Raw genomic sequence first — 15,301 nt, forward strand, 5'->3', positions numbered from 1 at the left:
TTAGTTGATTGTATTGCACTAGTGTCTATTTCCTGATTTTGATAATAAGCTGAATATGGTTATGTGAGATGCAATCCTTGGGAGCAGCTAAGGGAAGTTACATGGAAATCTCCAACCTATTTTTGCAACATATTATAAATCTAAAATGATATCATGGGTAGCACTGTAGCACTGTCGTCCCATTGTTCATCGATTTGATCGAGTGAGCACCAGTAAAATCTCCATTGTGAGACTTGTTATTACTGTTTTTGGCATATCGAATATGCTACGGGTAGCTTGCCAGGCTCTGTTGTGCAGGCAGGATACTCTCAGTAGCTTGCCGGGCTCTCTGAGAAGGATGGAGGAATTGAACCCAGGTCAGCCATGTGCAAGGCAAATGTCTTATCCACTGTGATATCATGGGTAAAAAATAAATAATTTTTAAAAACAAAAATAAATAAATAAATAAATAAATAATCAACAGTAGTAATAGTCCTGTTCAAAATATTATAACTCATAATTTATTAGTCTTATTTTGTTGTGAATAATTTTGTTCACTTCAAGGTGATTTACTGGGGGGAAATGAGCTAGCATTTACTTATATTCAGCACAAACCTGTTTTCTTCCTGCAGCACTGAAGACCTACTTCTACATCACCCCACTGTTCCTTTTAGGGGTATATGTTCTTAAGGCTGGTGCCTGTGCCCTAATTCTTTTTCGTTTTCTGAGAATCTCAGAAAAAGTGAAGAACTTTGACTAAAATGAATGGCTTATCAGACCCAGACAATTTCTAAACCACCAATATGACTATTACAGTTTTCTCAAACAGAGAACTTGATCTCAAATCTTCCCCCTTTTTATCTGCAAAAGAGACTAGTAATAGTGTACTTACACACTGGAGAGGAATCAGGTAATGGGCAATATAGTACTGGACACACTGAAAGGACAGTAACAAACAACACAGTTTGTCACAACTATCTCCGTCCTTCCCTTCTGTTCATACCACAAAGACCAGAGTGAACGATCCAAAGAATAGGAAACAACATTGTTTGAAGAGCCCAAGAGGACATACAAGTATAAACCTACTTTTAGATATGGAAGAAACTTTGTAAAACTGAGGCTGACTTTGTTCCTTGCTCTCAATATTAACTTCAGAGAAGGTTCTAGACTCTGAAGAACCATGAAGTAGGAGGTGTGGAAAGGAAAAATGGGCAGAAATAGCAAGTATGTCCTTTAGGCTTGTTCTAGAAAACAGGAGAAAGGACAAAGTGAATTCTCGAATTTTTCTTCAATAAAATAGGCAGGGATTCACCACAGAATTTTCATCTGGAAATAGATGTTATATATTTAAGAGAATTTCCCAGAAATCTCTATGTGGAACAAACCAAGGTAAAAAGCTTCCAATGTTACAATTTAGATTATGATGAAGAAGATAAGATGATGCAGTTCTCGTGTTTATTGAACTTAATTTCCAGGAATTAAGTTTTCACACCTAAGAACATTCAAGGAAGAACCGCAGCAGATGAGGCAATAGGTGCACACTCAGCAAAATGTTGGCAAATACTAAAAAACTCCTTAATCTTGATGGATCACTCGGGGAATTTTATTAGTCAGAAAGTGAAACAAGATAAAATATAAATTCTGACTGATAGCTCAAAGAATAAATTTCTCAGATGGGACTGTTTGCCATTTCTTTTATAGAGCATAAAATATTAGAATGTACATATTTCTAAAACATGACACAATATAGAATGATTAATACATGGAAATATTAGAATAATTTTTAAATTTCAAGGTTCTGTAGGCTTTATATAAAAACAGAATGACCATACAACTTGAACTGTTTTTATAAAGCATTAATTTATAGCTCTGGGATACAAATATTATCTTTAGAGTAACTCTATAAAAAGAACAAATTTCTATGGATTAAACTACCCAGTAAATCTTTAAAGAGCCTAATGATATTTTCACTAAGTTTATATAATAAGGAATCATTATTTGAACTTACAGTCTCACAGCAAACATCTAGTGGAATAAATTTAGCTTTTGAAAAGAAATTTAATTTTTCTGTGGAAATGGCTATTTAAATTTTTCAGTTCAATTTTATTTATGTTTTCTTCATGTGTTCTGAATACTGTACTACATCATAGTTACTAGAGTACCTTTTGCATTTTCAAATAGAAAATAAAATTGAAAATAAGAAGTTAAGAATAAACGAAGCTATAACACAAAAGACCATAACTAATCCAAGGGGAAAATTCACTGAAAAATGGTAGCTTCCTTTGTGGCTGGAGACATAGCACAGAGGATAGGGTGTTTGCCTTGCCCCTATTCAATCACCACCTCGATCCCTCCCGGGGTGTCAGCAGAGTCAGGTATGGCCCCCAAACCAAAACAAATAAACAACAACAACAAATGCTAACATCTCTTGTTGCAATATAGGAATTACCTGGTAAAACTGAAGGAGCAGTGAATGACAACAATTTGAGATAGCAAGAGCCTGGAACTGACAAATCTACCTCCTTTTCATCACCCTCATCATCTTCCTCTTCATCCAGCTCATCAGGAATTTCTGGTCTTATCTGAAAGGAAGAAAAGGTGATACTAGAACATTACTTCAAATCTTTTCTTTGTCCTTTTCATGCCAAGATTTAAAAACAGAGTTAGACTGATTATTCTACAATGTCAAAAGACCATTAAAAATTACTTTTAATTTGCTTATAAGTGGATGGTCGTGAAGAGTACCACACTAAGTGAAATGAGTCAGAAAGACAGGGACAGACATAGAATGACTGCAATCATTTGTGGAATATAAAATAATATGAGACTGACACCCAAGGACAGTAGACACAAGGGCCAGGAATATTGTTCCATAGTTGGAAGTCTGCCTCATGAGGGGGAGAAGGCAGCTGGAATTGAGAGGGGATCACTAAGTCAATAACAGTTGGAGAAATCGTTCGGGATAGGAGATGTGTGATGAAAGTAGATAAAGGATCAAATGTTATAGCCTCTCAGTATCTATATTGCAAACCACAATACCCAAAAGTAGAGAGAAAATTTTGGGGAAACTGTCTGCCACAGAGGCAGAAGTTGGAAAGGGAAAGGGGGTATAATAATAATAATAATAAATAATAATAATAATAATAAAGGACATTGGTGGCGGAGAATGTGCACTGGTGGAATGATAGGCGCTTGATCATTGTATGACTGAAACTCAAACATGAATGTTTTATAACTATATCTCAGTTACAAACTGAGGTACAGTTCAATAAAAAAATACAGAGACAAGATTCAATAAAAAATAAATTAGTTTTAAAAGTCATTTTTAGATTAACCAATTAATTAACCAATTAAGATTAACAAATTAACAAATGGTAAAATCTTATTCAATATAATCTCTGATCCACATTAATAAAAAAAACCCTAATGGTTACACTGCAAGAAAAGCATTATACTGTAGCATAAACAATAATTATTATAGGAATTAATAAAATTTTACACCGTTAAGGACTAGAGCGATAGCAGAGCAGGTAGGGCATTTGTCTTGTATGTAGCTGACCCGGGTTTGATTTCTTCATCCCTCTAGAACAGCCCGGCAAGCTACCGAGAGTATCCCGCCCACACGGCAGAGCCTGGCAAGCTATCCATGGCATATTCAATATGCCAAAAACAGTAACAACTGTTACAAAGTCTCCATTGTAAAGTCTCACAATGGAGACTTTACTGGTGCCCACTCGAGCAAATCGATGAACAATGGGATGACAGTGCTACAGTGCTTACATCATTAAACAATCAAATGCAAACACAGACATATTAAATATATTAAACTTCTAAGTTTATTGATTAAACATTTATCATGTCTGAATACAGTATAAAAATTGTAAGCCCAATCATATCTTTGAAAAATCTTAAACGTTTTAGTAGTGGGGGCCAGAGAGATAGTACAGTGAGTAAGGCGCTTGCCTTGCACAAGGCCAACCAAGGCTTGATCTCCAGCATCCCATGAGCCCCTAAGCACTGCTGGGAGGGATCCCTGAGCACAGAGCCAGGAATCACCCAAGCATCACCAGGTAGGCCTTCCCCCTCGCAAAATAAATATATTTTCAGTAGAATAGACAATAAAGATCAGGTTTCATTCACTTTTTTTTAGATTCAGTTGTATTATGCCCCAAAATAAGAAAACAATAAATTTATAACTGGTAGCTATATTTCATTGTATCTAATCTGTAACCTGCAGCTTTTGTGGTTGCTCTGTTATTAGTTGGGTTTGTTGGAATCTAAGGTAAATTTTTTTTAAAAATATTAGTATTGCAGTTTCCACAAGATATATAACTGTTAGGCAATTAATTAAAATTTTAATACGTTCAGTGACACCACCTTAATGTCCACATGGAGATAATTAAGCATTATGGGGGGAAATCAAAATGTATGAAAGCGGTTGCTATAACCATAAAGCACCAGAACCCAGTCATTACCATTAGTATGTCTCCCGGAGTTATTTTTAGAAATAATTGACTATTCCTGCAGACTGCCTTCTTCATAGGTCCCCAAAGCACTGTTCCATTTAGGAACTGCACTGAGTCAGGATTCTTGCAGGGGGATGAAAGAAAACTGAGAGGAAATGCTTCTATTAAGAATAATAACCTCAACTCCAATGAACTCTTTCAACCAGAACTAGTGTTCTCTTCGCTAGAAAGGAGGGGTGAAAGCATCTTCACTACCCAAGCACTTTTCAAGACAAGATTTAATTCTGATTCAGCATTGACACCTAATTCTCAGAGGACAGAACCAGACATTATTACAACAATAAAAATAATGAACACGTCACATAGGCGGAGAGTATTTGTAGATATCAATACATATCAGAAAGTCCTGGGATTTTTGCAAACTCTTTCATTTCAGTAAGCAGGATTTTCCAAGTGTCTATGCGTCTGCATAACTACTTGGATTTTGTCAGATTGTAGTTTTGTCAAGCATTATCTTTTTTTAAAATTAATTAATTTTTTAAAAACTTTATTGAAACACTGTGAGATAGACTCTTACAAAGCTGTTCAAGATTGGATTCAGTCATATAGTATTCCAACACCCATCCATCCAACAGTGTACATTTCTCAGCACCAGTATCCCTAGGTTCCCTCCCATCACCCCTCCACCCCTCCACCTGCCTGCCTCTATGGCAGGTGCTTTGCTTTTCTTCTCTCCATCTGTCTCTGTCTCTCTCTCTCCCTCCCTTACTCTCTCCCTCTCTCCCCCACCTTTCTCCCTCCTTTTGGGTATTGTGGATTTGCAATATTGCTACTGAAAGGTTATTTAGAATACCCCTTTACCTACTTTTAGCCCTCAGATCTTGTCCAGTGTGATCATTCCCAGCTATTATTGTCATACTGGTCTCTTCTCTATCTCACCTACCCTCAGCCCCCCATACACTTGTGGTCAGTTCCAACCACTGAGCAGTCCTCCTAACCCCTGTTTTCCCTGGTCATGGATATTAGAATCCTACTACATATATTTCTATATCAAGCATTAACTTACACCAGCATTCTTTTACCTTTTTTATATCTGTGAAATGCAAGGAGGGAGGGAAGGAGGAAGGAAGGAAGGAAGGAAGGAAGGAAGGAAGGAAGGAAGGAAGGAAGGAAGGAAGGAAGGAAGGAAGGAAGGAAGGAAGGAAGGAAGGAAGGAAGGAAGGAAGGAAGGAAGGAAAAAGACTGAGAGAAATGGGGAGAGAGGACTTGGGGGTAATAGAAGGTAAGCCTGAGAAAATAGAGAAAGCAACAGTGGAAGAGAGCAGTTCAACAAAAGCTTAAGTGTAAGAAGGGTGACGGAAGCAGAAATGCAGCTGGCATCACCTTTGGAAGAATGCTAAACTGGAGTCGAAGTTATTCTCACTGACCAAAACGATTCCAATTCCAGAATTATTTGGTTTAAAGGTGTAGTTTTTTTTTTTTTACATATATAACTTATTCAGATGGTCTTTCTGCTAAGTCAATTTAAATCACTCAAAATGAGACCAGCACTGAGCCAATCTATATTTCTGGGAACCAAAGAGAAACCTTCAGGTTAGAACTAAAAGAAAAATTTGCTCTAATCATCTATCTTAAGCTATTTAATTCTACATTCATTTAGCTGAATTCATGTGTTCATTTATTTGTTGTGTGATAAATAGCATATTCTGCATTTTACAGATAAGTATATTTTAACAAGAAAATTATAAGATGTGCCGTAATTTCAGTATAGAAAAATATACCCTACTCACTTAGAATATGATTAGTCCTTCAATTTTATTTCTTCAAAGGTGAGTTGCTCCTAAACAAATCAGCCCCCTGTCAGACCTTGGTTCCATTACATCCATCCTCCAGTTTACCTGTAAAGAACTATTTTCCGCTCCCCTGTGTTAGCCACAGTCTTCTGCCCAAAATTAAAGTAAAACAACTAATTAAAATCAATGTGAGCACAAATAAGGAAAATTGTTTTGTGAAAAAATTCCTGCAAAAAATGCAAATGTGAGGCAGTTATATTAGCTGCCAGAACAACCAGTTTCAAAACTGAAACAGCAAATTTCAAAAATGAAAACTGCTTATGTGTCAATATACACACACAAACACACTCATAGCAATAAAAACTCATCTAGTTATAGCCAAACTTCATTAAAAATTTTTGAAGGATAAATCAGGCCTCTGTCAGAAGTGGATAAATTACTTTTATATTTTTGTCATTTCCACCTTTATCCTGTACTGAAAATTTCCCCTTCTGTTCCTTCACTACTGTTGACAATGCTGTGATGTCTGGGTTTTGTTACTTGAAGACTTTGTTGCAGCCTAGAGAGAATCAAACTCTGTGGTACAGGGATCAAACTCACTGATGTGCCTGAGACCAAGGAATAAACTCATAAATATGGGGTGATGACAAAAGTCACGGCCACTCCATCATTACGCCGTTATCTCTAGGAATCCAAAATTGCTTTTAAAATATGCTTCAAGTTGAATATTAAAAAACTTATCCACCAAATGCCTCACCATGGATTTTGAGCCAGATTACCTTGCAACCACCTTTCTGTGTCAGTGACCTATGAAAATCCAGGAGCTTGTGCATAAATAGTGGATTTTATTTGGAACATGTTAAGTATCTGCATAAATTGATTTAAAAAGAGAAACGGCTTTTGATGAATGCAGTGACATTCACTTAAATCAGAGCTAAACAGGTTATATCATATTAATACCAACCCGAGATGTATAATGAGTGCTTCTATATTATTCACTTCTAAAATTAACTCCAGAAATCAACAACGCAATCTAACTGAAGATTGTTATAATAAAAAGTTTAATTTTTAAACAGCTAAGAATGTTTTAATGAACTGGAGTCAAAGAGGAAAGTCAATCTTATACAAAAATGTTTCTTGAGCACTGATTTACCAGAAAGAGTATTCTCTATGGCTGTGGTTTGTTTGCTGATGTTTTGTTGCTGTTAACCTTTTCAGGGGATAAAAGATAAGAAGCTAAAGTAGAAAAAAGAAAGACAAACGTAATGGGGAAAATCATTCATGTCTCATTTTAAACCTAAGAGTCAACAGGTCCTCAAAGAAACCCCTGACATACACACATTTTATCTTTAACAATCTTAGATTTGCATGTTTTAAGCCAAGAAATGAATTCATTCAACATTCTACCTTTTAAGACGGGTTCCATCTAGTATATATCCAGGAATTAATTACTAAGCCTATAGAGGTAAATAGTCTATCTCAATGAACCCACAGAATTTCCTAACCACCAATGACAAGTAGGTGAGTTAACAAATTCTGTACTGAAACCCTAATTCATGTAACACCTCAGTCAGCTATACCATTTAAGGAATATTCTTCATGTCTCCTACAACATATGTCTCATTCAACCCTAAGTCTTTCTCTGATGTCTGCCACTCTTCTCTTTTTGTTCTACAAAGCTATTTACTCATAGTCTAAACTGATTCTCATCCAAGAAGTCTTCTCTTAGTAAATGAAAAGGAAGTAGAACTTATAAAAGGGTTCATGTTGATAGAAATGCATGATATTCTATTTGAAAATTTCTACTTTAAGTTCACAATTTACTCGTTCAAAAGATTTGACAAATTCCCACAAATGGAGAGAGATAGAGAGAGGGAGGGAGGGAGAGAGAGAGAGAGAGAGAGAGAGAGAGAGAGAGAGAGAGAGAGAGAAGACACACTTTCACCAAAAGGTGGGCAGTTAACCTTAAGATTTTTTTTATTTTTAATTTATTTATTAGTGAGTCACAGTGAGGGTACAGTTACAGATTTATACATTTTCGTGCTCATGTTTCCCTCATACAAAGTTCAAGAACCCATCTCTTCACCAGTGCTCATTCTCCACCACAAATAAACCCAACATCCCTCCCACCCCCCCAATTGCATCTCCCCCCACCCCACAATGCCACTGTGGCAGAGTATTCCCTTTTGTTCTCTCTCTCTAATTAGGTGTTGTGGTTTGCAATAAAGGTGTTGAGTGGCCATTGTGTTCAGTCTCTAGTCTACATTCAGCATGCTTCACCCTTCCCCCAGGTGGCCTCCAACCACATTTTGCTTGGTGTTCCCTTCTCTATCTGAGCGGCCTTTTTCCCAGAATGTGAGGCCAGCTTCCAAGCCATGGAGTCAACCTCCTGGTACTTATTTCTACTATTCTTGGGTGTTAGTCTCCTACTCTAGTTAACCTTAAGTTTTGTCAGTACAACAAAGTGTCTTAGAATATAGTAACGTTGGACAACAAAGAAAAGTCTAAATTTTCACATTACATATTTTACATTTATATTAAATATTAAAGGCCCTCCCTTGTAGGAACTTTGGGGGGGGAGATATAATTACACTTTTATTGAAAATGAGTTGAAATTTCATAATATTGTCAATAGTCTCGAACACAAGGCCTCTGGAGGTTTGTTTGGGATATCAACCACACCGACCACTTTCTGGACTTTTAGTCCTTGAAGAGTCAAACAGTCATATCGAAGATCATCAATCAATAAAAAATAGAAATATATGATGCAGCCTTGGAGGCAGCGATTCTCTGCTGGTGAGTAGGTCCTCTTTCACACCAGGCACAGGGTGTCGAGACAGACTCTCTAAGGCACTTATATCTTCCCAAGACATAATCCCAGTTGAAACATTCACCACAATGAATGGTGGTTACTTTGGGGAATGAGTCAAAGCCCAGAAGAGGGTTATTAGGGCAGAAAAATCAGTTGAAAAAGTACTGCCAAGAATGAATGAATAAGCTCCAGAGGTCGCTTTTAAAAACTCTTCACACTGATTTAATTGTAAAAACCCAATGTCCAGAAACCCCAACTTATAGGTTCATTAGTATTTATGGTACCCAAAAATCAGAAGATACATAAAAGTAAAATTAAGTATTTAGCACCTGAGTCATAGTACAGTAGGTAGGGTGCACGCACCTTGCATGTGGCTGACCAGGGTTCAATCTCTGGCATCCCATATGGTTCCTGAGCCCTGCCAAGAGTGATTTCTGAGTGCAGAGCCAGGAGTAACCCCTGAGCATCACCGGGTGTGGCTTAAATTACCACCTCTCCCCTCCAAAAAAGACAAGTATTTAGTATTCGACAGATAACACTTAACTGAATATCATATCTTCTTGGATGGCTACATCCATTGGTACTCAGGGTTTACTCCTGGCTCTATGATCAGAGATCACTTCTGGTGGACTCAGGGGATCAAGTTGCTGGAAATTGAACCTGGGTCTGCTGCATGCAAAGCAAGCACCAAACCCACTAAACTATCTCTCCAGTCCCACAGTATCAATTCTAACCAATATAATCAGAAGAAGAATCTAACTTTAAGAAAAGAAAAATACAAACAAAAGTATTTAAAGAGTTTAGTATTAATATTAAACTCTGAACACCAAATGTTTTAATAGTAACACAGTCCTAGAATACAGAAGTTACTGACAATGATCCATTTAAAAATAATAAGACGAGGTCCCTGGGAGACAGTACTAGTCCCAGCCCAGCTGATCTCCAATGCCACGTGGCCCCTGACAATCACTAAATGTAGCTCTGGCGTCCCCAGGGATGCTGGGATGCTGAGTGGGTCCTAGTGGCCCCTGAGGACTGCTGGGTATGGCCCTGGTGGTCTCAGGCACTGCAGTTCTTGAACAGTGCTGCTGCATTCATGGGTACACTCTTGAGTACTGCTTGGAGACCCTCCCATTCCAAAAAAAAATGTATTTTTCGATTTTCTGTAGTCAATTCATTTCCATTTTTCTTTGTTTTCAAAGAGACAATGGATGTTACTAGTGGACCTAGAGAAATCTGAAGTCACACTTTCAGTTTTGTGTCACAAAATTCCTGGTCTTAAGACTTATCATTTGTGAAAACTACTTGACAAGCCAGTCAACTTCTTTGACTACTCACTAAAGCAAGAACATATTTCTTCCTTGCGAGTTGGTTCTACAAGAGCCTATCTTCACCCCCTGAGATGGTGGATCCAATTCAATTCAATGAACAGAAGTTTACCTGGTTCCCACTGGCATTTTTCTCCCTAAAGTCCAAAAGAACTAGTCAACCCATTTTAATGTCTGAGAATCACAAAAAAATTCACACCAAAACATCTTGCCATTTGACTGCAAGAGCAGGCTCCGAGTAAAGTTAACATAACTTTCTGAAAACATAATGCCTGTCCTATATTCTAAAGGCATTAAATAAACATTTGTATGCATTTGGATGAGAAGAAAACTAAATACGAAAATGTTAGACATAACTTTTTAAAAATATAACGCCTGCCCTACATTCTAAAGGCATTCAATAAACATTTGTATGCATTTGAATGAGAACAACACTAAATGTGAAGTCAGACACTTTACTCCTTAACTTGATTTAATAATTTAAGACTGGGTATACTGGAAAGTTACCAGCATGTTTTTAGTTCATTCTAAGAATTAAAATAATGTTATGACATGTATAAACCCTTAAAAGACAGAAAACTTAATTTTGTTGTCTGGGATTAGCCTATATATCATTTCACACAAAACTAACAAATGGTGGGATTTTTTCCTCATTTGGTATCTTAATTCTGCATCATAAAGGAGGATCTCTGATTTCTTGGTTGTTGTAAAACTTTAGTCTCTTCAGACCAAACCTAGATGTGAGTCCTACGACAGTGCACTACCTTGGCAACAAGGTTCCTACAATGGCACAAATCTTCCAAAGTAAGCCATGAGTACAGATATGTAACCACATACCCAGGCAACTTAAGATTTCATTTGCACCTCAAGATTTCTTCTGCCTCAAAGGGATTTAAATTCATATCTTTGAAATCTAATACATCTACCGTCTTCTTTTCCAGATAAAACAATGAATATAAATTCTTGTCTTCATAGGCAACATATCTAGAATTACATACACATCTATCAGGTAAAAAGAATGTCCTGTATGGGCGGGTGTCGAGGAAGATATATAAATCAGGTTACAAAGCCCAGGAGTACAAAGATACAGTGAGAAAGGCCTACCTGTTCAGGCAGATGAAGAACGGTGTGTTCTCCAGCAGTGAAGTGGGAGAGAGATTTATATGCAGCATTTGCTACAACTGGGTCCTAGATAGAGTAAAAATAAAAGAAACAAAAGAAACAACATGTATTAAACAACACTGGAGAAAGAAAAACGAATTCCGCCATATCCTTGAAGTTCTATAGTCAGTACTTTTGAAATGATGGTCAAGTCTTACTGAACCCGTTCTAATTAAAAATAGAAAACAACACAATTCGAGAATTGAGCCACACAATTAAGTTGGGGGGGGGAGTTTTAAGGAGGGACACTAGGGTTCCTGGGGAAAGGGAGATGGGGGCACGGAAATGATGTACAAATGAGATGTGGGAATTATGTGTGTGATAAACCATCATTCCAGTATTGTAAATCACAGAAACTCAATCAATAAGAAACAATATATTAAAATAACAAGAGAAAGGGGCTGGAGTGGGTAGGGCGTTTGCCTTGCATGAGGCCGACCCAGGTTCGATTCCCAGCATCCATTATGGTCCCCTGAGCACCGCCAGGTGTAATTCCTGAGTGCAGAGCCAGGACTGACCCCTGAGCATCGCTGGGTGTGACCCAAAAAGCAAAAAAAAAACAAAAAAGAGAGAGAGAAAGTAGATCTGGGCAAGGAGAATCAGAAGCATGGAATTGTTTATCCTAGCCTGGACATTATGCATAAAGCAGTTCATAACTGCTCAGGTCCTGGTGAGACAGTCTGGTTTAGAGAAAGGTATATGAGGGCTTAGTCACTGTCCTGGTTCAGGATTCTGATGCTCTGGCTCCTACCACCAAAAATTATTTTTCAGAATCTAAGTTCATTAGAGTATGAGTCAGGCATCACAATACTAACATCCTCATCTCTACACTTGATTGAAAATGACTGAAAATGGGAGTGCACTTTTTGTTTGCTTGATACAATTGGTGAGAAGAGTTGCAAAGCAGAAAGAGGGAGAGGAACCATAAAACCAGCAAACTCTAGCAATAGCCCCTCACGTCTGTCAAGTTCACAGTGTCAGAAGCATGTGTTATGGTGAAAATTTATTAACAGGCACAACTGGGAATAAGTTTTTCTCATATTGTGTTTTTTATATTCCACAAATGAGTGCAATCATTCTATGTCCTTTTCCTTCTGACTCATTTTGCTCAGCATGATACTTTTCATGTTCATCCATGTATAAGCGAATTTCATGACTTCATTTTTCCTAACTGCTGCATAGTTGGGAATAATTTTTTGAGGGAGAGAGGGAGTTTGGATAACATCTGGCTGTGCTCAAGGACTATTCTTATCTCTGTGCTCAAGGATCACTTGCGGCAGTTCTCAGAGAACCATATGTGGTTCTGGGGGTGAAACCAGAGTAAGCCACATGCAAAACAAGCGCCTTAACCCTTGTGCTATCTCTCTAGCCTGAGAATAATATTTAAAACATACACTTATTAACAATCAGAATACACTTAAAATCAAGAAGCTGTAATTTGACAGGAGTTGTGTTCTTTGTCGTAAGAGTATTATTTCACAGTTGATTTCTTAGCTTACTTCTGTCTCACTGACACCCCTTGTGAGCATACCTTGTTTTGAGTGTGGGTCCAAAGGAAGCTGAGAACTTGAACTTTAAAATTCTGAAAAATCGGCAAACATCAGAATAAAATTTTAAGACAAAGATAAGCAAGAGTAAACAATATAAAGTAGCAAGAGGACAATTAAAATTACTAAAAAAAAAACAATTTAATCTCTATATACCAATCATTCACAAAGTAATATATTCAGAAACAAAATCATCAATAAAACACATGATTTTTTTATTTTAATGAATCATCATGAGACATAGTTACAGACTTACAGATTTTCATGATTGCATTTTAGTTCATGTTCAAGTACCCATCCCTCCACCAGTGCCCATTCCCCACCCACAATGTTCCCAGGATCCCTCCCCCAGCTCCCACTCCCTCCCACCTCCTGCCTCTGTGGCAGGCACAATCCCTCTTACTCTCTCTGTCCTTTTAGGCGTTAAGACATATGGGTATTTTAAAAACAGGAAGACAATGGGATTTAGAAATCCAGACATTTCTTACTGTCCTCTGAAGGTCCTAATACAAATGGTCATTCTCCTTTCATGTCCCTGTTCCTGATCAAATACCAAAGAGTTCCCCCTCCTCCAGCTGCCAGTGCAGCATATGGCACACGTTAACCTCAAAAACCCAGTGTGAAAGCAAATGCACTTCATCCTCTGCAGATTTGCTCTTTTAATGACTTCCTACTGCAGGTACCAACAACTGTGGTAGGTCCTGAGAAAAGACAAATTTTATTTCATTTGAAACTTGATTTCGTTAACTGTGTGGCATTTAGAATCATAAGAAGACCTATCATTCCATGATCCTCCCTGAAAGAAGTAAAGGACTTCTAAAACTGGAATCTTATGGAGGGCTAGTTTATCCAATTCTGCAAAGAACGAAGACAAACTAAAGTTCACCAAGACTTCAAGTGGAAATCTTTCACTGCTCTTTGAAGGAAAAGGAAGAGAAAGGCCAGCGTGAAAGGAGATATGGTTAACAAAAGTAGGCACATGGATGAATTCACTATTTCATTTAAAGAAAACATTAACAAAACTATATGAATCCTATAGAAAACAACCCCCATGAAAGTATTTCAATTATTTATATTGACAAATACTAAGTGGTTTATAAAGTTATTTTTCCTCTGGAGAGATAGCATAGTGGGTAGGGTGTTTGCCTTGCACACGGCTGACCTGAGTTAGATTCCTTCGTCCCTCTCGGATAGCCTGGCAAGCTACCGAGAGTATCCCACCCACACAGCAGAGCCTCGAAAGCTGCCCGTGGCATATTCGATATGCCAAAAACAGTAACAACAAGTCTCACAATGGAGACATTACTGGTGCCCGCTCCAGCAAATTGATGAACAATGGGTCATCTGTGCTACAGTGCTTGGGGCTGGAGCAATTGTACAGCAGGCAGTGTTCTTGCTTAGTATGAGGCCAGCATGTGTTTATTTCCCTGCACCCCATGTGGTCCCCTGAGCCTGCCATTAGTCATCCCTGAAAGCCAAGAGTAAGCCCTAAGCACTATGGAGTATGGCCCATACACCAGAGAAAAAAAAATTATTTCCCCTCTTAAGACAATTTGATATTATAATCATCCTTATTGAAGAGAATAAATAATAAATAAAATATGAACATGTTAAAATAAAAGCCTTGTGGAAAAACTAGGAGCAAAGACAAATTACATTAAGTTTATATGTTAAATAAGTCTTCTCAGGAACTTAAATTGAATTTTCCCCAAGAACTCCTGAATTTTAGAGACACTATTCTTTGTTTTTGTTTTGTTTTGTTAACTTCATGCACTCATAATGAAAACTTGGTTCGGTAACAAAGCTTAAAGATGAAAAATTCATAATGACAGATATCCCCTTATTGCTAAAAGTCTATTAAGATATAAACATGTACTCAGAAATAAAAAAGAGCTAAGACATTCTTTTCCTAAAAAAAAGATTATTAATATTTTCTCAATGTTTATTATAAAGCAAATCTTTCCAACAAAGCAGTAATTTACTGAGTTCCAAATGCATACCTCATATTCAGCTGTATTGACTGTTAAAGAAGGAACCAGAGAAAACAATTCACTGAGTGTCTTCAAAATGAGAGGTCTCGTATCACAACTCAGCTTTGGAGAGAGAGCATTCCAAGTAGAGCGAATGCAAACAACCTGTGAAGCAAATCAGTGGAAAAAATCAATGCTGGGGCCAGAGAGATAATCAGAAAATCAGGTGCTTCCCTTGCATGTTG

The 15,301-nt window shown here is 37.5% G+C and overlaps 1 protein-coding gene across 2 annotated transcripts in view; it reads right to left on the bottom strand.

Annotated features, from left to right (window-relative positions):
* FOCAD (focadhesin) overlaps positions 1 to 15,301 on the bottom strand; it is a 323,158-nt gene that overhangs the window by 111,255 nt on the left and 196,602 nt on the right. For both annotated transcript variants that reach the window (XM_055131110.1, XM_055131118.1), the window contains exons 16-19: positions 15,087 to 15,221; positions 13,071 to 13,121; positions 11,483 to 11,566; positions 2,429 to 2,561 (exon numbers count right to left, since the gene is read on the bottom strand). In XM_055131110.1, coding sequence (XP_054987085.1) covers positions 2,429 to 2,561; positions 11,483 to 11,566; positions 13,071 to 13,121; positions 15,087 to 15,221 — 403 coding nt within the window. The remainder of the gene's footprint in view (positions 1 to 2,428; positions 2,562 to 11,482; positions 11,567 to 13,070; positions 13,122 to 15,086; positions 15,222 to 15,301) is intronic.

Source organism: Sorex araneus, chromosome 1 (genome assembly GCF_027595985.1).
Source record: "Sorex araneus isolate mSorAra2 chromosome 1, mSorAra2.pri, whole genome shotgun sequence".
Lineage (NCBI taxonomy): Eukaryota > Metazoa > Chordata > Mammalia > Eulipotyphla > Soricidae > Sorex > Sorex araneus.